The 24,970-nt window shown below is 38.5% G+C and overlaps 1 protein-coding gene across 3 annotated transcripts in view; it reads right to left on the reverse strand.

Moving 5' to 3' along the window:
- Window positions 1–617: 617 nt before the first annotated feature.
- Window positions 618–24,970, reverse strand: part of Nup153 (nucleoporin 153) — a 47,438-nt gene continuing 23,085 nt past the window's right edge. For all 3 annotated transcript variants that reach the window (XM_040755921.1, XM_040755922.1, XM_040755920.1), the window contains 13 exons: window positions 23,663–23,709; window positions 23,135–23,261; window positions 20,334–20,471; window positions 19,776–19,871; window positions 18,447–18,531; window positions 17,024–17,146; window positions 13,144–13,755; window positions 9,270–9,461; window positions 7,361–8,242; window positions 4,704–5,060; window positions 3,510–3,785; window positions 2,063–2,231; window positions 618–1,739 (listed from right to left, as the gene is read on the reverse strand). In XM_040755921.1, coding sequence (XP_040611855.1) covers window positions 1,655–1,739; window positions 2,063–2,231; window positions 3,510–3,785; window positions 4,704–5,060; window positions 7,361–8,242; window positions 9,270–9,461; window positions 13,144–13,755; window positions 17,024–17,146; window positions 18,447–18,531; window positions 19,776–19,871; window positions 20,334–20,471; window positions 23,135–23,261; window positions 23,663–23,709 — 3,189 coding nt within the window. In that variant the 3' untranslated portion in view covers window positions 618–1,654. The remainder of the gene's footprint in view (window positions 1,740–2,062; window positions 2,232–3,509; window positions 3,786–4,703; window positions 5,061–7,360; window positions 8,243–9,269; window positions 9,462–13,143; window positions 13,756–17,023; window positions 17,147–18,446; window positions 18,532–19,775; window positions 19,872–20,333; window positions 20,472–23,134; window positions 23,262–23,662; window positions 23,710–24,970) is intronic.

Raw genomic sequence — 24,970 nt, forward strand, 5'->3', positions numbered from 1 at the left:
TACCTCTTCCAATATTCACCAGCAGATTTCAAACAGGCTTAAGTTGTCAGATAAATATTATTAAAGAGAATATCAGAAAAATAAAAGGCTCTAACCTCAAACCAGTATGTGATGATGGCCTAAGCTATCTTAATAAGGAAAACATCTTTTTGTGAGGACAAAGCATTAGTAATTATCAATATAAATTCAACTAAACTGAAATGTGGCAAGTTAAGCACAAACTAACAATAAATGCCCATCCTAATTACATTAAAGACGAAAGTATGAAGTGCTGGCCCAAGAGTTTTCCTGGATCTTTAAGTGAGCAAAAACTCTAGTTATACAACGCAGTAAAAGGCCCATTACAGTTTTATGAACTTTTGAATGCCTGAGGCATATATCTCCAATAATGTGAGCAATAAACATTGTCTAGGTAACTAACAGGGAAGGCTAGGAGTACAAACAAAAAGGGTTGTGTTTATTTTTAACGTTTAAAAGTGCGCTATACGTATATATTAAAGATAGCAGAAAGCAGGGCTCTGCTCTTGGGCCTTGTTTGATTATACTCTTTGAGATTTCTAATCAACCCTTTCCACTGACACTGTGTGCCTTCACTATGAGAACTGTTAAAAGAAACGTGCTTCATAAAGTTTTATTGATGGCATTTATCCCATGGTTTAACATGTTAATTATACTGTAATAAACATGGCTTTAATATTAAACTTTTCCTTATTATCCAAAGTCACCACAGTCCATTTCAGTAAATATAAAAATATATGCTTAATACTTTGTACAATACTGGTTTTTGGTCCAAACAAAACTGGATCAGAAAAGCCAATAAATTCAACTTTAAGAATCCCCAATTTTTTTAACGATTTCCAAATGGATTTAGGCAACTTTGAATAATGGGATTTACATAATAAAATCTGAGACAAGACTAAACAAACAACAAAAATATGTCTAACACAAAATTAAAATTTCAAGTTCACAGATTTATGTTATGCCAAAAGTACAGAAACAATATTGTATTTACAGAAGTTTCATAATAAAATAATGAAAAAGGCAAGACAGTCAATAGAATGAAAATATAGAAATAGCATATACTTATTAAATGGAGAATGAACTAGATCTAACAAGTCCTTAGTATGGACCATTCTTTAATCAGGCTTTCTCTATCAGAATTTTTCTGTGCACAATACATCCAACTCACTTCACACATACACCACCACAAACTCCGCATAGAAACCATTCATTTCAAAGTCCTCTAATCTATACAGGATTCTAATCTATACAGAATTCCCAAGATATAATTACAATTTCAATGCGTTCCATTAACGCTTTATCAACGCACATAGCGGTGCAGACAGGATCTATACAAAGCCATTCACCGTGCAGGCTCTATTCCTGGGTACAGCCAGACTATGCCAATCAGTGAATTATGTGCTGGATCATAAAATGTTTCTGCTGAAGAATCAGTTATCAGTCTAGCTATTATTTTCAAAAGAGAATGGGATATGGGAATGGTATTTCCATAAAGAAAAATGGACAATTCCAAAATTAAAGAAGTCCTTAGACAGATCTGACTTCAGATAAACCCAGCATGTAGTACAATCCAGTATCTGAAAGCAGGCACCAGCTGTTGATAAAACTGTTGGGTATAACACCTTTGTGACCTTTATTTCCTGCGTCTAACAGCAGTCTTTATCTTGCGACCAGAAACTGAAGTTCCGGAAGAAGAGAACATATTTTTCCCATTTGACCTGTAAAAAACACAACATTATAATGTGACAGGATGCTCAGGACAATCACAGGACTCATAACCGCTTAACATGACCAGCAACAAAATGGGGAAGAGAGTTAAGGAAAATGCTGTTGTTAAAAGCAAATGCATTCTGCTCTTCCTGGCATATAGCTCGCTGCTCTTGTCTCAGACTGTAATACAATCCCTATAATTACAATATCATAAGCTGATATTGGATAATATTTACTATTACCCAAACTATATTACTGTCTGATTTACTTTTAGAAACACACACAAAACTTTACCAATGTAAAATCTCGATGAAATATAATCATCTCTTACCCCACTGTAAATGACGCTGGAGACTGGCTGAATTGAAAGCCCCCTGAACCTGAGGGCTGGGCTGAGGCTGCTGGCGTGCTTGGATTTGCACCAAATGTGAACACTCCTGATGGATTATTGTTTGTGAAGTTGAAATTTGTAGTGCTGCTGCCAAATTGGAAAACAGAACCTATACAAATTAAGCAGAAATATCCCATTAATGACACGATGTTAAGATCCATGTTCACCTAAACATATTAAACATGTGAAAAATTAAGATCTTAGCAAGGCGTGGTGATGCACGCCTCTAGTCCCAGCACTCAGGATGCATAGGGGAAAGAATCTCTGTGAATTCAAGGCCAGCCTGGGTCTACAGAGGCAGTTCTAGGCCAGCCAGGGCTACCACAAAAGAGGAGAAATTTTAGAGCACACGTGAGCACTTATATAAGTACAAACACCAGAATACTAGATAAACCTTACAAACTAATAACCAAACAAAACTAAAGGACAAAATACTTAAGAAGAATTCACTAAAATGGAAAATACATAGAAACCAAATATGAGGCTTGTCATCCAGCACTGGCAGCATGTAAACTGGCATACCACAGCAGGATTTATAATAAATACCTTTTAAGAGATACACCTTTCAACTCAGAGTGCATCAAGAGAAACACGTGTGCTCCCCCAAAAGGTTAATATCCTCTACTCTGTAACATGCAAAATAGTATTTCCTAACAGCAAAAACTGACCAACACACAACAGCAAATGAATAGGCTGCCAATCACTCTGCACCAGTGACAAAACCATATGCAACAGCACAACATAGAAAATTTAAGAGTCAAAGAAGCAAGACTGCACACAGCCAAGAGCCCACTTGTACAGATAAGTATCAGGCAAACTATTTTCTAGAGGTATCAGTGAACTTAAACTAGAGTCCAATGGACAGAGAACAATGGTCTGTGATCAAAACGGCCTCTGATCACACGTGGTCTCCAGTTGTCTGTACACACATGCACGCTTCCACACTGTAGGACTCTTTCATGAGATCATAATTCTACTAGAAAGATCAAATGGTGCAATTTTGAGAAAAATGCAGGATTTTTTTGTTTTTTTGTTTTTTTTTTTTTACGAGACAGGGTTTCTCTGTATTGTTTTGGAGGCTGTTGGTCCAGCCCAGCCTCGAACTCACAGAGATCCGCCTGCCTCTGCCTCCCGAGTGCTGGGATTAAAGGCTTGCACCACCACCGCCCGGCACAATGCAGGATTAAAATAGAGTGCAATCTTTTGATGAGAGATATGCAGAGGGAACAGCAGTTTTATTCAAGTGCTGTGAGACAAGTCAGCACAAGTAAGGCCTAACTTCCCAAAGGAAATCAAAACCCTGCTCCACAGAAGCATACAGGGAAACAGAGTGGAAGTCCATAAAAGTCAGGGAAGAAATAATGCAAAGTGTCATTACATAACTTACTGGAATTAGGAGTTGTCCCAGAGCCAAATGCAGACTGACTAGGCTGCTGCCCAAACACAGGAGGTTGGCTGCTGCTTGACACTGCCCCAAAAGTAGGTGGTGGTGCAGGCTGGGAACCAGCAGAAAACAGCGATGTTGAAGACGATATAGAGCCGAAACTTGGAGGGTTGGACTGGCTGGCACCTTGACTTTGTCCAAATGTTGGGGTCTGGTTAGTACCAAATGCTGGACTGGCAGATGGTGCCGAATGTCCAGTGCCAAATACAAAGGAGGATCCTGGAGGCCAAGAAACACTTAAATTAACAACATCCAGGTTTACAGTGAGATTACCCCTGAGAAGCTGTGTAAACTCACAAGCCAATTTCAGGCCACTTTTCAGACTCTTACCTTGATCACAAGCTATTAGAAAGATCACACTATTTAACAAAAACGTCAAATAACAAAACTCTCCACCTTTGCAACCAACAAATTCTACTAGGAGGAAGAGTGTACTTAAGACAGGGTAGTCTGAACTCAGCAGCTTAGGCTCAACGATTTCTTCCTAAAATGATGTAGCTCATAAGGCTTCCTATGGGTCAATATGTGAGAACTCATATTCAATACAACCACTATCACTATCTGGTTGCTAAAGAATTTGACATTTCAAAAGGCAACTTAGAAAAATTATATACACCTCCTAAAATTAGATTTTTTTTTTTTGAGACAAGGTTTTTCTGTGTAGCTTTGGCTGTCCTGGAACCCATTCTGTAGCCCAGGCTGGCCTTAAAGTAACAGAGATCACCTGCCTCTGCCTCCTGAGTGCTGGGATTAAAGGCATATACTATCATGCCCAGCTTGAAAAAGATTGTTCTTAAGAGTTACATTTACTTACTTACATACATACATACATACATACATACATACATACATACATACATACCTGAACATAAACTGCTATTTCTCCACAGATGAAAACTATACATACATACATACATACATACATACATACATACATACATACATACATACAACCTGAACATAAACTGCTATTTCTCCACAGGTGAAAACTTACAACATCCTAGATGTAGGTGACTTTGAGGCACTCAAGGCACCTGAGCAGGATTACAGCCTGCAAGAATGTGTTACAGCTGGCATACTTACAGAGAATCCACTTCAACTACAAAATCCACTCTCCCCCTCCTATCATTAAGGTACCTGCAGAGCTTGATGTGGTAGCTCCAAAACTGAACCCAGATGATGCAGTGCTGTTACTGCTGGCTCCTGATCCAAACACAAATGGAGGAGCAGCTGAGCCAGTGCTGGATGTGGTGGCTGGCTTGCTATCTTGAGGAAATAACGAAGACTGAGATGTACTGGACTCTGCGGAGTTACCGAAGGCAGAGCTGCTGACAGGATTGTTGGCCTGTCCAAACACAAAGGCTGCCACAGGAGGGTTGGAAGAAGAGGTGGAACTACCAAATATGCCACCACTGGATGAAGTGGCTGCTGGTGCACTTGAACTAGAGGAACTGCTGTTCAAGAAGCTAAAAACTGGCTTTGCTACACCTTGATCTGCAAAACAATAATTGAGAAACAAACAAACATTAACAAATTGCCTAACAATTTTTTTCTACAAACTAAGATTATTCTTATACAGTCTGATTCATCAAATAAACATCTACTAACACTCTGAAATGTCAAAGTGTGTACCTTTTATGGTTTATGGATTTTCTCTTTATACAAAGACCTTCAACTTTCAAATAACAAGTCTATGCATATAAATTTAATGTGAAATACACAATGCCTCATATCCAAATCTAACTTGACACTGTATTTAGAAACCAAATTCAGTTGGGCTGGAGAGATGGCTCAGCAGTTAAGAACACTGGCTGCTCTTTCCAGAGGTCCTGAGTTCAATTCCCAGGAACCACATGGAGGCTCACAACCATCTCTACTGGGATCTGATAACCTCGAAGGCATGCATGGTATATACATGGGGGGCCCCCCGCTGGAGAGAAATTTATATAGTAGAAACTAGGTGCACTTTTATGTGTTTTGACTGTACAGTTGGTCATATTATTGTAGTAGCACCCTAACTTTATCCACACGAATAAACCTGCTCACAGCACTTCAGCATTTGCTAACCCTTACTAAGTAGTACACAATGTCACATTGTGGCACCCTAAATTCTTTCCCCACAAAAGAGTTCACCTTCTATGCTCTTGTGCTTACTCAGCATTACCACCACTGTAAATTGGAGCAATTTAGAAAATACAAGTCATGTATATGATGTACAACTACTGACTGCCAACTTGGAGTTCTGATATTTACATGGTAATCATAAGTCAACAACCTGACAGCTTTCCTTTCTACCTTCCCAGTATCTCAGCTCCAACAGTGCACAAGAGATGGGATGGGCAAGTGTTACAGGTGAAAGTAAGAGTTCATAATCAAATATGATTAGAGCATCTCATGTTTTTCCCATTTCAAATGATAAATAATTTTAATCCTGACTTTCCTTATAGGTTATTTTTAAATTTCCAAGTAAATACCAAGTATGAAAAAACTACTCATGGTTATGTGAATTTCCCATTTTAGGGTTGATTACTGTTTCCAAATTACTTTTCAAAGGTGTTAACAATAAAGTGTCCAATTTACAATCTTTTCATGCCTGAAAATAGCTACATTTTGCTTTTATGTCTGATCAATTTTGGCTAGTTACAAAATGGTTCAAGGTTATTCCATTTGTAGAGGACTGTTTAGTGCTGGGGATAAAACCCAGGGCTTTGTACAAGCCTTGAAGAGTGTTCCTTCTACCACTGAATTAATGGCCAGCTTCCATTTCTAAGGTCAATGTCTATTCATCTTAACTTTTAACTCAGTGTGTTGTGTAGAGCTGGAGCTATTGGCAGTTTTAAGCCACCTGAAATGCACACTGGGAACCAAATTTGTATCCTCTTTAAAGGACAGCATGCATGGTTGCTGAGCCCTTCTCTCCAGCCTCATTGTCTTATTTTACATACAGGAGCCATCCATGTCAATTTCCTAATGTTTCCCTATACCATTCAATTTCCAAGTTACTTACAGATGCAGCTGTCCAACCTTAACACCGCTCTGAGAAACCCCATTACAGTAATGGGACAAGCTAGATGATGTTCTCTTCCTACTACTCCACCAAGCAAAAGGCTTTACTTCAACAACCTTCTCTAGCTTTCCTTCCCCCTTCTTTAGCTTTTTAATGGGCTTTTGTGACCCCTTTTAGTCCCCCAAATTACCTGATTTCCATTAATTATTTGTAACTGAAATTTAACATAAAATTTTTCTGACAACATGAATCAATTATGAAATGTCCAATCAGAGAGACATATATGTGCCCCATTCTGTGCTTTCTATTTCAGCTATATTTCTCAAAAATTAGATCTGTAGGCATCCTATTTGAACCATGGGTATTTGGTTCAATTAAAACAGAAAAGCCTTTCCTCAAGAAGACGACTTTTAATTTTAAAGATTCATTTATTTTCTATTTTGTATACAGTATTGTGTCTGCATGTATGCCTGCAGTCCAGAAGAGGGCACCAGATCTCACTAGAGATGGTTGTGAACCACCATGTGGTTGCTGGGAGTAGAACTCAGAACCTCTGGAAGAGCAGACAGTGCTCTTAAACCTCTGAGCCATTTTTCCAGTCCTCCTCAAGACTTCTAAAACCAATATTCTCCATTATTTGCTGGCAGTCATTTTTTTACTTCCAGTATTTGTCAAGGTATCAAATACAATTTACAAACGATAGATAGATGATGGATGGATGGATGGATGGATGGATGGATGGATGGATGGATGGATGGATGGATGGATGAAGCCTTTAGGTACTTACCAGTTGTAGTATTAATTTGATTCCCAAACGAAAAAGTGGCCTTGGCTAACTGATCAGACTCTTTAACAGATGGTTTTGCCACACTGAAACTGAATGTCGCCTTGGAAGAACTCTCATCTTTGGTTTGTTCCGAATTTCCAAAGGAAAATACTGATTGACACTTTGACTCCTCATTGTCGGCTTTCTTTCCAAACACCAGAGAAGTAGAAGTAACAGGTTCTTGCTGTTTCTCCTCTGTCCTTCCCAAAACAAACATTGAAGCAGATGGCAAAGAGGCAGACTCGACTTTACCAAATGTGAAGCCACCCTTGGTGGCAGAAGAATCATCTTTCTTTGCTTCTGTTGTCTTGTATGTGAAAGGAGTCACTGAGACACTCTTATTAGTTTCTACAGTTCCAAAGTTGAAGCCACCCTTGTTCTCCAAGGTCACTGTGGTATCAGTAGCAGCAGTGGTGGGGTTGCTAACACCTGCACCAAAGCTAAAGCCTGCAGATGAAGATTTAGGGAGCTCCTCTTTCTTTTCTTGCTGCCCAAGAGTAGACACCCCAAACTGAAATGGAGCTGAAGAAGCTGGGTTACTTAAGCCAGAAGAAAGTCCAAACTTAAAATTATCATTCTTGCTGTCATTTTTAGTTTCTTCAAGTTTGGAATCAGAAGACACTCCGAATTTAAAATCTGCAGTTGGTTTAGAAAATTTAAAGTTTGTATTCATGGAGTTTGTAGATCCAGAGTCAGAGGAAGCACCTAACTTGAATCCTCCCTGATCTCCAAATTTAAAATTTCCAGTGCTTGTAAAAGTCTGAGAAACTCCAGAAGAGGATGATGGAATACCAAATTTGAAGGTTGAGGGTGCTGGATTTAAAGGTGAAGAAGTCCCAAAGCCTTCAAAGATAGAGAACACACAGGAAGACACCAAATTAATGTGCTTATCCTAACAAATACAACCCCTAAAAGCCACGCCTTAGAACAACTCTGAAAAGGCCTATATGCCACTTCCTCCCACAAGAAAGGTGACAGAACATGCTGGTGAGGATACTTGGGAGAAGTAGGCACTTCCCTATCCTGTAGCTAGGGCTAACAACAGCATCCAAATAATTCTATCAATGATTACAAAAAAAAAATCTAAATCATATATCCTCTGAGCCACAGCAATTTTAGAGCTGGGATTTGTCTTATGATAAATTCAGACACACAAAATGCGATGAAGTCCATGCAGCTATCAATGAAGGACAAACAGCAAATACATAACAAAAATAACCCAGGATAAAACCAAAGCAAATAGAAAAGGTAGGTAATAATACATTTCTGACAACAAGAAAGAGGCAGGCGTTGGTGGCGTACGCCTTTAATCCCAGCACTCGGGAGGCAGAGGCAGGCGGACCTCTGTGAGTTAGAGGTCAGCCTAGTTTACTGGACAGGCTCCAAAGCTACACAGAGAAACTGTCTTGGAAAACAAAATGAAGAGTATCTAGAATGGTGGTGCGTTTGCTTAGGACAGATATAAAGCACTTTTGGAAGGTAGAGCAATACACTAGCCGTGGCTATTACCTTTGCAGAGAGACAAAATGTCCTCACCCAGATACACAGATGGCATCTGATGCTGAGATGCAACTAATTTGATTTTAGTGTCACGCACAAATAAAAAACAAAACAAAACAACATAATTACTGAGAGAACAGGTAGGTACCTTACAAAAAGAAATTGGCCTGGGAGGTGGTGGCATATGCCTTTAGTCCCAGCACTTGGGAGGCAAAGGCAGGCAGATCTCAGTGAGTTCAAAACCAGCCTGGTCTACAGCCAGGATTGTTACCCGGAGAAATCCTGTCTTAAACAAACAAATCTGCCCCCCCCCCACACACACACTTCACTTTAAACTAGGCATTAGAGGGCTTCTTCACCAACACCTTACCTTTAAACTCCGACTTTGTGCCTGGCTTTGCACTTTCACACGCTATGCACTTGGTAGACTCTGGTTTATTCTGCACTAGGCACACCTCACAGTCCCAGCTTCCCTCAGGTTTTTTGAACTTATCCAATCCTAGACAGCCTCCAGAAGACAGAGACGCAGAGACAGGGTTGCTGCTTGAGGCAGATACTGAACCTAAAAGTAATGGGGAAACTGATGAACATTTTATTTTTCATTATTGTACCATCTTTGTGTAGTCCTGGAAATAAATTCACTTGTACAGTACCATGTTAATGACACTCTTCCTGTTAACCCCGGTGCCCCCCCACAAACACAACTAGAAAGGAAGCCTTTAACTGTTTATAAATAAATAGGACAGATTTCGTTTAGCATTGCAAATGAGAATCTTGCTTTCACTTTGCTCAGCAGTGAGCTTACTCTAAGTCCAAGTTTGAACTAGTCCCAGTTCGTTTAAAATTTGGAGCTCAGGTGATGGTTTAGTGGTTCAAATGCTTGCAAACAAACAAAAGGACAGTCTGATCCCTGAGGACTCACACAAACACTGGGTGAGCATACTCCACCTATAAGTCTAGCTTGGAAGGTAGAAACAAGTGCTACTCAGAACAAGCCAGCCAGTAAGCAAACTAAACACATTAGTAAGCTCTGGATTTTACTGAGACCCAGTGTCAAAAAATAAAATAGGGCAAAGAGTCCTGTTAACATCAGGCCACCATAGACACACACATCATATACACATACACAATCGAACCAGACATACATGCTCGGTCAAATGCATATCTTACAAAAACAAGAAATTGAGTCTGGTTCCCAGTAACCACATTCATAAAGAAAATGAATGGGGTTATAAGACTAAATTTTTACTGGGTTGCTGGAACATGGCCTTTAATCCAAGAGACAGAGATAGTAGGCATATTTCTAAGAGTTCAAGGCTGGTGTGGCCTATGGAACAAGTTTCAGGCCAGCCAGGGCCACACAACACATCCTTATAACAATGTCCAAATCCCTTCAACTATTAGAGCCTTCTAAAATAGAAGATGTAAATTTAAGGCGATACACAAAATACATGGCCATCTACATTATCAACTTCAAAGTATGTGTTTCTGGTTTTGGGTCCCCAAATCTGTAAATAACCTCCACCTGTTCATTCTCCTCATAGTTATGGGAACAGTCTCTGCATTTAAAATATGTTCTCTTCTCTTCTGCCACCAAATTGCTGTCTGGCGCCCATCACCGATCTACTACCCACCTAACAAGGTATCACCTTCGCTTGTGAATTTGAGCACCAGTGTAACCATTTCCTTATCTCTAGCTGCCAGCCACACATCCTTGCTCTTTATATAAGCTTATCTAGCAGGCCCCAGTCTCACGTATTTCATTACAAGCAGTCTTATCCTTCTGCTATTCTTGAGTCTTGTCAAGAATTTCATGAGTACAATGTATCTTCATCACATCCACCTCTCATCCACACAAGTTCTCCCATGACCCCCACCACCTCTAAAAATGCATGTCCTCTTCTATATGGTTATATAGATGTGTGAAAAACATACTGAGTATCACCCATATGTTCATGATTGTAGACTAACCACTTGTACATGAGCATCCTATCAGGGGGTTCACACCTGAAGCAGTCTCCCTCCCTCAGCAGTCATTAGCAAATAAGGGTGGGACCTTGTAAGCCCTTCTCTCACTTGTGCTGGAATGATGACTGGTATGCATGTCTGCAGGTCTTCTGCAAGCAGCCATGTCACTGAGGGTTGATAAGTGTCACATCCAGAAGAAACTATTTTAACAGTATTCTTCCCAGCCTGATCATCTTCTAAATGAACAGTACCCTTACTAAAACACTTGGGCTTATTTTAGCCATCTTCTTTAGAGATTATTCTGCCTCAACTGTTTTCCCTGTCTGGTTAACTCAAGATCAATGTTTGATTCCTTCCAGACCCTTAAGTTTGCAGAGTTTGGTTTAGAACTCTAATCCTCAATTCATTCAACTCACATCCACTCCCATGAGTCAAATATCAAACTATTTCCTATGTCCCCCTAAATATGTATCCCAGTCCTAACAAGCTGTAGTTCCTATGATGTACTCAAAGGCCTCACATATATTTCTGAACACCAATCAATTTCAACAATTTATAATTTAAAATCTGCCTTTAACCATTGTTCTGATTACCACCATTATCTGTCACTTATATTATTCACACAAAGATCCTAAGATCTTCCTCCAAATTCTGCTACCTTGAAGTACACTGTTCACAACCATCTCTAATGCTAGTTCTAGGGGATCTAATACCCTCGTCTGACCTCCAAGGGCACCAAGCACACATGTGGTATTGCATACATATATATAGGCAAAACATTCATGAAAAAAATAAAATGGCTTTAAAAAATAAAAATGTGGGCCTATAGACATGGCTCAGAAGTTAAGAGCACTTGCTGCTCTTGTCGAGGATATACAGTTCCCAGATACAACCTCTAACTTCAGTTCCAGGGAACCCAATACCTCCTCTGGCTTCTGCAAGCTAGCAACACATGTGCTCATAAACAGAGACAGATGCACATATACATAAGAATTTTTCCCCCCTAAAAAATATAATGAAAGCTGGAGGCAGAGGCAGGTGACTTTTAGGTCCAGGCCAATTTGGGTTATATATGTGTGTACCAAGTCCCAGACCAGCAAGGCTTACACAGTTAGATCCTATCTGAAAACTAGCAAGAATGAAATAAAATGACCACATCATCTTGCTGCTGACAGGGCATTGTACCCAGAGTAAAGCTGGTGCTGTTTTCAAACCAATTCATAGTCCATTGTTCCTGCATGCGCTACTTCCTGATTCAAAGTTTCACTACCCATCTGTCAACCCAGAGCTCTGGTTTCCTGCATGCCTTTTTGGGAAGAGTCAAATATTTTGTAGTTAAGAATTCTGACAGCCGGGCGTTGGTGGTGCACGCCTTTAATCCCAGCACTCAAGGCAGAAGCAGGCAGATCTATGTAAGCTCAAGGCCAGCCTGGTCTACAGATCGAGTTACAGGACAACCTCCAAAGCAATACAGAGAAACTCTGTCTTGAAAAACAAAAAGAAAAGAAAGGAAAAGAAAAAAATTCTGACAGTTCACTTTTGACACCAAAAGAAATGAGAAATAGGGGGACCTTATTCAAGAGACCAGGCAAAGAATCTGGCTAGTACAGAGTCTCGCATTAGAGAAGTCATCTTTATATCCACAGCTAATGTGAAAAAATTAGGACTTTTAACTCCTAAGACAAACATGTTAATTGCTATCCCTATCCCTACACACTTCCAAAACATTTAAAAATGAATCTGCAGCAATTCTTCTTTGAACCCAGGAAAGGGGGCCTCAAACCAAACTCCATTTCTCTAATCAAGTTAAAAGTTCTTCACCAAAAATTCATTAAATTACAGTCACTACACAATCTGGTAGACAGCAAATGGCTCCAGATGGAACCAATAACATTGAGAAGCAGACACTAGCATGAAGCATGACCCAACTGTAAATGACCACTCACCAGCCTCATTTCTACAAAGAAAAACCATGAAGGTCTGAGAAAGACTGCCCCATTCTGAGAGCTTTAAGTATCTTCATTTGTCAACCATGTCAATTATCACAAAAAGGAGTATTTCTAAAAACACTAAACAGAAAAAGCAGGTACAGTATAAAATGAACCAGTTCACAACCTATTCTAAGTGAACAGGTAGGTAATTTACTGTAAACCACAAGGTGGTTTCTAAAAAACCAAGATAAAAGAAGAAATGTTCATCTGGAACTGTTTAAAACACTACGACTGCTATTAAATGTTTCACTGTTAAATATTCTAAGCAACGAACATAAAACATACCTGGTTTCTCAGACATACAGGAGACACATTTATTGTCTTCTGCCTTATTACAAACACAGCATACTGGACACTCCCATGATCCCACAGGTCTTTTGAATTTATCTCCAAATCCTAGTGTGCCAGTGGTCATAGTGCAGCTAGAAGAAGAAGCAGTCACAGGACTTTCTGAAGCCACCACCAATGTAAGGACTCGCTTCACGCCAGTGCCAGGCTTAGGTGTTTCACAAGCTACACATTTTACTGCTTCAGGCTTATTTTGCACTAAACAGGTATCACAATCCCAAGTTCCTACTGCTGGTTTAAATTTATCTCCAAAGCCTGTCCCTGATGTAGAAACAGGTTTGTCACTTTTGCTTGGTGTCCCAATTCCAGCCTGTTTAGCAGTTTCTTTTGGTGATAGTTTTGCTGCTTGACAGGCTATGCACTTATTATCTGTGGCTTTGTTCTGAAGTAGACATGTTTCACACTGCCATGATGATCCAGCTTTTAAACTTTCTCCAAATTCAATTCCACTAGAAGAAAAAGTACTTATTGCTGGTCTTGTATAAACCACTGGGCTTGTAGTAGTGGGCTGAACAGCAGGAGAATCAACCTTTGGTGGTGATATAAAACCTACAATGGGGAATGAAAACGGTCTTTTAGAATGAAGCAGTGAGGCTCTAGTCAAAGCAACAATTGCAACATAATTATGGAAGGAAAACATTTACACTATTACCAGGTTAATAATCAGTTTATGATCCAAAAATGACTAAGGCTTTTTTAAATACTTACACAATCATATTTGAGTATGTTATGACATTTAAACCTCCTTAAAGTTCTATAAATATAAAAACAGGCCATCTTTACATATCACTTTCTTTCTCCCTCAAACTTTCTAGTCTGATGCTCTCATTTGAACTTACTGTCATCAGGTTACCACTGCTGTCCACATTTCATTTTGCCTCCCTGTAGCAATGAACTTGTTAATACACTTAGTTTTCCTCCTCATCTATCCCTTCTAGGGATTCCCACAGCCATGTCAAATGACTTCAGTAACTGTAATCTTTGGATGTTGCCCAGTCTTAATATCCTATACATTCAGTAACTCTGGCTGAGTCACATAAGTATTAACTGAAAGATGTCCCTCCAGTTTGCAACAGGATTGTAAGACTATTTTGTGATAGGGTCTCACTATCTAGCTGAGGTCAGCCTTGAGCTCAGCACCTGCTGCCTCAACCTCTTAAGTGCTAGAATTACAGTGTACACCACCAAGTCTAGTCCAAGGAGTATCTTTAATTACAGTGAGCTTTTTTTTTTTTTTTTTTTTTTTTTTGGTTTTTTCGAGTTTCTCTGTTTTGGAGGCTTTCAGTCCAGCCTGGCCTCGAACTCACAGAGATCCGCCTGCCTCTGCCTCCCGAGTGCTGGGATTAAAGGCGTGCGCCACCAACGCCCGGCTTACAGTGAGCTTTTTAAGAGGGCATGGTTTGATAAAAATCCCAACAAAGATGTGGCAAATTCTCTGGACAGGCCTACAAACACAAAGTGATTAAGACCTACTCTGTCCTCACGAATAGGAATTTTAGTGACATAAACTCAAGTCAAATGCATGGAATCGCTCTTCAATGCAATTTCAGGGTTCTTTTTACTAAAATTAAAGGTGTATTTTGGCAAGTAAGAAAAATGTTAACATGGAACTATGGGTTATGTAAGTAGCGTATTTTTTATTAAGCTGACTCACTGAACTACTGACATTTAAGTAAATGTCTTTACTTAAAACAAGCTGTCTTTCACATTATATACACCAACACCATCAGGGACCTGGTTCTCCAGCCTTTAGAGCCACACAAAAGAAAGATTAGTAAAGGTTTTCTAGTGTTATCAAGATACTATCCAAATGGGCATACACAGTAGGGTACATTTTTAAGCCCAGCACTTTGGAGGCAAAAGCAGGCAAATCACAAGTTTGAGGACAACCTGGTTAACACAATGAGTTTCAAGGCTAGTTAGGGTCACACAGTGAGACCCTGAATTGAAACAAGTAAAATAATGAAATCAAGGAATTGCTTATAGTCTAAAGGGATTGCAATCCACAAACTTCTGCATACTGCCCATGACTAGCAGTTCCCCATGACTTATGGGTTTAATTTCAATCAGTCAGGCTGGCAAAATTCCAGAAGCATTGTTCTTTTTCCTTCCATTGTCAGATTTTCCCAATGAAGACTGTAGAAGGAAGTTTTTGTCCTGCCTGGTCCTGCAGCTGTTTAGTCCCAAATAAATACAGAGGCTTATATTAATTGTAAACTGTTTGGCCTATTGCTCAGTCTTAATACTAACTAGTTCTGACAACTTAAATTAACCCATAATTCTTATCTATGTTTAGCCACGTGGCTTGGTACCTTTTCTCAGTAAGGCCTTCTGATCTTGCTTCCTCGGCGTCTGACTGGCGACTGAGTTTCCTCTGCCTTTCTTCTTCCCAGAATTCTCCTAGTCTGGCAGCCCCGCCTATACTTCCTGCCTGGCTACTGGTCAATCAGCATTTTATTAAACCCCGTATAAGTAACAAATCTTTACAAGAATATTATCCACATCAGAAGACTCATTTTTTTTTCTGCTTTATATTTAATTAAAAGGAAGCAAGGTTATGGAGGAAAAACATATCACCGAGAAAAAGCTACACATTTGGTCCTGCATGATAATTAGTAATTCTGAAAGTCCATGTACTTTGGAGTTTCGCCATACCTCCTGTGTAGGCAGCATGTACTATCTATAAAAGGAGGAAATGAACCCAAACAACCTAATCATTTGAACCTTGTTAAAGAGGACAAGGTGGTTTTTCAAACCTTAACCCATTAAACACTGAACATGTCTGCTGAATAAATCTGCATTCTTTCTGTGGTATTTGGTTACTTTATTTATAAACAACTTTACAACCAAATACTATTCATTACAATTCAAACTATGAACATTCTCTTTTGATTTCAAACTGAAAACGTACTATTTAATTTCTAGTCATTCTCTTCAACTTAGTTACCTATGTTCCCTGATCTGATCACTACAGGTTTATAAAGATAAACCGAAGTATTATACTATACACGAGCACATATAAAAAACGTTAATTAGCCGGGCGGTGGTGGCGCACGCCTTTAATCCCAGCACTTGGGAGGCAGAGGCAGGTGGATCGCTTTGAGTTCGAGGCTGGGCTGGACCGAAAGCCTCCAAAACAATACAGAGAAACCCTGACTAATAAAAACCAAACCAAACCAAATCAAACCAACAAGCAACAACAACAACAACAACAACAAAAAAACGTTAATTAGCCGGGCGGTGGTGGCACACACCTTTAATCCCAGCACTCGGGAGGCAGAAGCAGGTGGATCTCTGTGAGTTCGAGGCCAGGCTGGACCGACAGCCTCCAAAACAATACAGAGAAACCCTGTCTCGTAAAACCAAAAAAAAAAAAAAAAAGAAAAAAGAAAAAGAAAAAGAAACATTGCACTAACTACTAACTTTAATGTCTGAGCATTATCCTTCAAATAGGTTACTTTGGCAAACTTAGCCTCATACACCAAACTACAGAATAATATGTGGTGGTAGTTGAATGTTTTCATCAGAGAAAAGGCACAATATAAAAAAGACAGTAAAAGGTGACATTTTTTTCTACATTCACTACTTAAAGAAACACATTTCCCTATTAATAGAATCCTTGAATGACAAAAAAAATTAAAAGTTTTTAATACAGTTGTCATGAAAGAATTTATATGGCACAATACCTACTAGATTCACAAGTCACCTTACTATGCATTTACCTGTAATTTTTTAAAACTTAAATTGTAACAACATTCATGACACCGTAAGTTTGCAATAGAGATTTTTACTATCACAAGGGCAGTCACTCACTTACCAGGAGTTTTCAAAATATCTAGAACACTTCCTTCTCTCAGGATCTTTGCAGGAGTAAAAGGGTCCTCACATGTGGCACTTCGCTTCTTATAGCTTGAACTATTCACTACAATGCTATCTTGAGCTGTAATTTTTAATCATAAAAGTTATTAAGGAAGAAAAAAAATCAGTGGATTCAAGTTAAAAGGATTTTCAAAAACAACTTTTTGATCAGTTTCTAAAACTCTGAAAAAGTCACTGCAATTCAAAAGTAACAAAGAGCAAAGCTTTTTTTTTTCTTTGTCATAATCTGCCATTGCAAAAGTAAAAACACTTTCTTACATTGTACATTCCCACACAAACCCCACAGAGAAAAAGGTAATAGAGATAATAAAGATAACAGTCAGCCAATGAGTTCTCTGGAAGACAAACTGAAGCATGAGCCAGATATAACAAACGGGAAGTTTGTCCAATACCTAAAACAATATACCTGATCAAACAGCACTTTAAAAAACAAACCAAAGTAATTTTTTAACTGGTTTCACATCTAGAAATTCATACTATCATTAAAAACATCCTTCAGTTATAATATTGAAAAATGTGTTACAATACTCAATAATAAGGATAAATTATAGTGTAGACAACAGAATCCTATACAGTCCACAAAAATTATTCATGAAGTATAACTGTGGTAAAGCAGATTATTAAAAAATAAGATTTGCATCTAGAGATAAGCAGCTGCTGATAATGGCTGGATGAGTGATTGTCAGACTTTGCTTTCATGTTTAGTAACCTCACTGATTTTAGCAAACATAAGGCAAAGTAATTTTTAATAGTTTTCTCTTATATACTTATTATTTTATGTGTATGCTTTGCCTGCAGATATGTACATGCACTATGTGTATGCCTGGTGCCTATCGAGGCCAAAAAATGAAGTCAGGATGCCCTGGCACTGGAATTACAGGTGACTGTAAACAGCCATGTAAGTGTTAGGAAATAAATCCAGGTCCTCTGTAAGAGAGCCAGTGCTCTCAACTGCTGAGCCACTCTCCAGTCCCCTAATTTTGCTTAAGATACATGTAGCCAAAGCTAGCTTTAACACAGTGGTATGTCATTAGGTTGGCCTTAAACTTTATTCCTCCTGCCTCAGTCTCCCAAGGGCTTCTACGAGCCACCCCTTTCAGGAAAAGCAAATGAATTACTCAACGTGACAGAAACTGGAATTAAAAAAACTAGCTCCTTTCACAAAGTAATTAATCATGACCTCCTCATGTTCTTTTGTTTTGTGCTTTTGTTTGAAACTGCATTTTATTGTGACTTTTCAGAACTTATTTCCTTCAAATGAAAGCACTCTCAAGAATGACCAAAGGAGAATTTGAAGTGATCCCCTAACATGTAGGTTTGGTTTTATTTCGTAAAGACTATGAAACATACTTTTCACTTACCTGAACTACTTAAAACTGGTTTTGAAGAACTATTAGAGCCAGAAAGTTCTGTTTTTGCAACAGGCACACTAAATGTAAATCCAATCTATAAAGAGAATATAGTTTACAGCTGTCAAAATATTATGAAACAAAGAACTACTTAGTTTTACATTAAATCAAAAGGTATAATAAATTTCAGTGGTTATAAATGAGATAGCTTTTCATATTTTGCAATTCCCAAACTTAAAATTCATGAACCTAGTACCTAATACCTTGATGCATAGCTCTAGTCCCACATCAGGAATCTAAGAAAGAAGTACTTGATCCTAGTTTGAAGTCAGCCTAGGCAACATAATGAGATACTATTTCGAATAAATGAATGGAAAACTGTAGTGAATAAAAACTTATATTAATAGCATGGCATGTCAGTTTGGCAACACTGTAAAATCTTTATGCATTTTCTTCCTTCAAAGCATTAGTCAAGAGATCCTAATCCCCAGGTCCTGATCTTTTGAACATCATCTTATAAACAGGAGGTTTGGGGGACAAGGTGGAAAGAAAATTACATTACAGAACACCTACCTAGCTCTGACAAAAACCAAGTCTACAATCAAAAATCTGAAAACAAGCCAAGTGTAACCTCTGATCCCAGCACTTGGGAAGCAGAGGCAGGTGATGTCACTGTGAGTTCAAGATCAGCCTAGTCTACATAATGAGCTCCAGACCAGCTAGGGCTACACAGTGAGATCTTTTCTCAAAAACCAAAACAAGCAAAAACCCTAAAGACAGTATACAAAGATGATACATATGATGGAAGTTTAGAGAACAGGAACATTAAATGTATATATTATTCTTACCCAAATAGTTCCAAATTACAAAGAAACAAATATATACTTTGTAACAATACCCCAAGCAGAATTGTTCAAGATTAATTCAAGAGATTTTAATTACAGTATGATGCAACTGCCAAAGTCTTTTCAACTAATCTATAACAGAGAGCAATTAATCAGCATTATAGGACAGTCTGAAGCTACAAGGGAACCCTGACTATATACTATATCGAAGCCATGTTAAATTTGTGGAGTATAAATGAAAACAAATGAATGTCCTTCTTTGGAGATAACTGGAAAAGTACTAATGAAAACATCTTCACTGTAACTGCACAAATGACAGTGACTGCACAAAGACAGAAGAAAATGCATAAACACACTAAATATGTACAAAACATTGGTTTGCTGTACACCAAAATTTTAACTTGGAAAAGTGTTTTACTACCAATAAATCTAGGTCTGATTTAAAAACAAAACGCTTTGGCTTTGAAATCATGAAGTCTCTCTGTTTGGTACTTACAGATGCTGGAGGTAGCACATCTGCCTGCGTAGACTTTACAATGGGAGATGAAAATGTGAACACAGGACTGCCAGTGCTGCCCAGAGAGGTTTGTACCTAAGGTTTTTCATAGTAGTGAGAAATGACACAAAGACATTATTTTTTTAAGAAAAGTATTTCCAAGAAACAGAAGTACACTTTCTACTTAAATTTAAAACACTTGACTTCCTAAAACACTGACTAGCAACTGCTTTTTCCTGAACTGGGAATACTGTTTGGAGGCCAACTTTCTCACTTTGGGTCTAGTGCACAGACTGTATGAAATTGGAATACTACCACTGTAAATATACATTTCAAAAAATAAAACATCAAAAGTTTTCACTTCTTGGAGTGGAGGAGGGCATTCCCAACATGAAAAGGGCCCTATAATCAATTCCCAGTACCAACTCCCTAATATATTTTCCAATTTTTTTCTTTTTCAAGTTACTGATTTTTACAATGGAAAACTACTTTTAAAAAAGTATTGGATTAAAAAGGAGTAAGAACAGAAGTCACCTCACTCACACAGTGGTTCTGTACCTTGTTTGGTAATGGCTGAGGTGGACTGACCGGTGATGATGAGGAAGCAGAGACCACGGGGGAACTAAAACTGAAGGTAGGCAATGAAGAGCTGCTGATTGGCAGAGAGATCTGCGGTAACACTGGTGTTTCCACTTCCTAAAACATAGCATATTTTGTAATGATGTCATCTTTCACGCCATGCTTTTATCTTATTTTCAAGGAAAATTGCATAGTTATGAGCAAGTTTAACAGGAAGAAATTAGGCCCCATGCAATATTAACAAGAGCTCTTGAGTTAAAAACCTAAAGACTTAAATTCCCAGTAGTGCCACCAACTGCCATGTAACCTAATTTCAGCACTGTTTTATAAAAACGAGAGGGGAGCCAGCAAGTTGGCTAAATAGGTAGAAAACTGCTTGCTGCAGAAGCTTGACAGCCTGAGTTCTATCCCCAGAGCCCACAGTGGAAGAGGAGAACCAACTCCTACAAGTTGTCTACCAACTTCCAGACATGTACCATGACACATGTGCTCTCTTCTGTCTCTCTCTCAGTAATAATAAGTACTCTTTAAATGGGAAAGAAATGTCTTCCTCTGTACCATACTCATGGTTCCACAATGAAACAAAGCCATACATACATACATGGTTGGAGTACAACCAAGTGCACATGACCCCCACACACAAACACAGAAAATTTATTTTAAAAAAGAAAATCAGTATGCCATAAAAACTACAAACTACACATTTTATAATCAAAGGGCATTTAAAGCTCAAGGTTTCTTTCAAGAAGTTAGGACATGTCAATTCACAAAACTCCAGTGACAATCAGAAACAATCTCCAGACCAGCAAAAGAGTCAAAGCCCTTACTCAGTGTCTATACTACCATCTCTCCTGGCAGAGCACAGCACAGCGGGCCCCAATGCACAAACTGCCCAAGTTTTCAGTCTGGTGCTCGAAAATGCACAACTGCAAAACTAACTGGGAAAATGACAGAGTGAAAAATCTGTCACTTCTACAACAAGCTGTAAAACCAAACGCCAACCAATATGAAATCCAACTTTAAGCCAGACATAAGCTGAACTAGTGAGATGACTAGCAAAAAACACTTATTTGACCAGTGTGAGAACCTGAATTCAAATCCACATAAAGCCAGAGGCAGGTAAACAAAATGCTAGGATCCCATGACAAAATGGGAGACAAAGACAGGAATTTCCAGAATGTGCCAGCCATCTTACCATAGCAAGCACAGCTGAGAACAAAAAGACCCTGTCTCAAACAAAGTGGAAAGCAAAACATCAATGTCTGAGGTTGTCCTGTGACATCTATACATGAACCCTGGCACATGAGTCCACAATCACATGTACCACAAAAAAACAACTCACCATCAATGAAATACAAGTTTTAAACTCTTAGAACACTATGGGTCAATAAGCATACCGAGAAATCTTAATTAGAAACAAATAAGCTGAAAATTTATGTTTCTGGGATTGGAGAGATGGCTCAGTGCTTAGGAGCAGTTCCAGGGGGCTCAGGTTTAATTCCTAACACACAGATGGTGGCTCACATCAGTCCATGGTTCCAGTTCCAAACAATCTGGTGCCTTCTTGTATCCTCCATGGGTACTACATGCACATTGTACAAAGACATAACATTCAGTCAAAACACCCATACACCCACACATTTTAAAAAGTCCTACATTCCAAAGTTTAAATGAACTATTAAGTTGAACATCTTCTTAGAGGGTGGTAAGGAGCCTTAAATGATTTAGCTTGATTGAAATCTCTTTAAAGACCGAAGTGGGGGCTGGAGAGACGGCTCAGCAGTTAAGAGCACTGACTGCTGGTAGCTGACAACCATCCAATCAACTTAACCAGTCCTCAATTGTGTTCTCACACGTGTGTGTAGACACACGTGCCCTAGAGCACAGGTGGCAGTTAGAGGACACTCCAGAGACCCTGTCTCTCCTTCCACCATATAGGTCCCAGGGATGGAACTCAGGTCACCAGACTTAGCAGCAGGCACATCCACCCACTGAGCTATACGTCACCAGTCCAAGTACTCATCCTAATTTTAAAAAGTCTAATTAAAAAGAAAATGCATTAAAATCCCATTGAACAAGAAAATGCAAAATAAAACCCAATGACATTTTATAGCTATCACACCAGCAATGAATCAAAACAAACCGAAGTGCTAGTAAAGAAAAATGAAAAAATAAAAGGTCCACCTATGGTCATGTGAAGTGTTTTGTGAAGAATACAATAAAGTCAAACATATTTAAAGACATGTGCCAATCCCTGCAGTCCAACAATCCCATTAAAGGGTAAATATCCTCCAGACCAAATTGCACATGGCAAAGGAGAAGTGTATAAATATTCACCTTCGCACATACTGGGAATCAGCCCAAATGTACCCTGATGAGAGAATGGATTAATTGTAGTAAATCTGCACAAGAGAAATATAAAACCTATTGTTTCATTTAACAAGAAGTATGGGGGGGGGTGCAACAAAAGTGAGTAAATGAGGGGGAGAGCGACTAACAAAAGTACATAATGCTAGTCATATGTACATTTGAAAAACAAATGCCCAGAGAATCAAATAATTGCAATGGGAATTACCTCACATTTAAAAAAAAATGGTGCTTCTGTTTTAAATTATTTTGCGCAATCATGAAGTTGAGACTCCTGGGTTAGGTTTTGGATACGTAGAGTCTAAAAGACGGTTTCAATGGAAGGTAATTTTTAATCCAAGTCTACTCGAGCCCCATCCTGTGAGTCTCACGTCACTACCATCATTTCAAAGGTCTATAGAGCATGAGCCTACCTCCTCCTCTGGAGGTCTAGAAGCAACAAATCGCGTTCTCTCTCTTCTCATCTTGCCACCTCCACCACCTACTCCAGAAGATAAACCGTTGGCTGCAGGAATACTGAAATTGGGGTATGAAAAGCCACTAGCAAATAAAAAGAAAATTAAAACAATTGATGTATTATCTTGTCCCAGAAATTGTTAAATGAATATTCAAATACCAAAACAGCTAACAAGACAATAGCAAAATATACTTTAAACCTTTTCTACATTTGTTTTGTGTATGTGTGTGAGCACACATGATTATAATATGGAAAGCTTGTAAAGGTAATGGGACAGCTTTTGAGAGTCAATTCTCTGCTTCCACAATGTGGGTTCTAGAGATTTAACACAGGGTTTCAGGTTTGATAGCAAGTGCTTTGACCTGCTGAGTCATTTCACTGCCCCCCTAAATATACCTTTTAAGTTTCTTAATCTTCAAGATTATAAATATGAGCCTTACAAATTAAATACAAAAAAATCCAGTTGTATATGAAATGACATTACCTTTCTTGCTCTCTATTTTGTCTTGAGATATTTTTTTCATTTATCGTCTGGAAGGAAAAAAATGGAATGAGGGTTTTATTTAAAAATAATTTTTTGTGGGGGTGGAGTAGTAATAAGAGTGGCATGGCTCAAACTCAGTATGTGGCTGAAACTAGACTTGAATTCTAGATCCTGTTGCTCCACCCAAGTGCTGGGATTACAGGAATGAGTATATCTGACTTAAATTTATTCTTTTTTTGGTGCTGGGATTGACTCAGAGCCCTAACACAGGCAAGACAAGTCCTTCTACCATTGAAAGCTACATCCATAGCTCCAATTTTTCTTAATGTCCTTTACCTTATGAATTTCAGTTTTAGAATTAGAAATTAAGTGATTTTTTAACAAGCCCTGGAATATGTAATTTAGAAATGTTTTTTGCTAACCAAGAGTTACAAACTGAACTACATACTGTAATGTATGTATACAAACTACCATTGATCATGTATTTACCAAAACACTAGTACAAAGCTCACATCCGACTTGGGGGCGGGGCACTTCTCTTTTTGCCACACTAAATGCACAGGTAATTTTATATGGACAGAATCTCTGAGATGTGAATTCCTCCCACCAGGGGGGAAAAAAAAAACTAAGGCTTCCTAAAGAAATGGTCAATTATAGGAATAGAGCTTGAAATGCACAAGACTCTTGAGTTACCTTGCCATATAAAAAGCAAGGTGTTCAAAAATGATAAGGCATAGTAAAAGAGCATAGGCATTCATTCAAAGACAAATATGGGGTACAAGCATCAAAGTAAGTAACTCTAATAAAGTATATTAGATTTTCTTGAAGTAAATCAAGAAAAGAAATTCTTTATAGTAAAGGGCTAGGCAATAAATACATGGAGAAAGAACAATAGAATTAAAGATCCTCCACAGTGCAATCAACCAACAGCCTCAGGCAAAAATTTTCAACAATGCTAAAGAGATCAAAACTAGGTACAATGTGTACCGCCTGAGCATTGAGAAGAGCTCAGCCCTTCCTTTGGTGGTTAACCAAGAATAACCAGAATCCAGAACCATCAGGAACAATTTCACACTGCTAGGCATCACTATTTTCAAAAATATTCTAGATTAATGGAGACAGATACAAAGATTATGACAACTAACGAGTCATGATCTTGAGACATTTTTCTCTTGAAATATAATCTGTAGATTTGTGTTGCAGCAACATTCCATTCCTGGGTTTGAATGCTATTACATATTAGGGCAGTCCTAATTTTTAGGACAAGCAGAGAAAAAAATAAAGCAAATATATAAAATCCTGATAATT

The sequence above is a fragment of the Mesocricetus auratus genome, unplaced genomic scaffold (genome assembly GCF_017639785.1).
Source record: "Mesocricetus auratus isolate SY011 unplaced genomic scaffold, BCM_Maur_2.0 Super-Scaffold_100013, whole genome shotgun sequence".
NCBI lineage: Eukaryota > Metazoa > Chordata > Mammalia > Rodentia > Cricetidae > Mesocricetus > Mesocricetus auratus.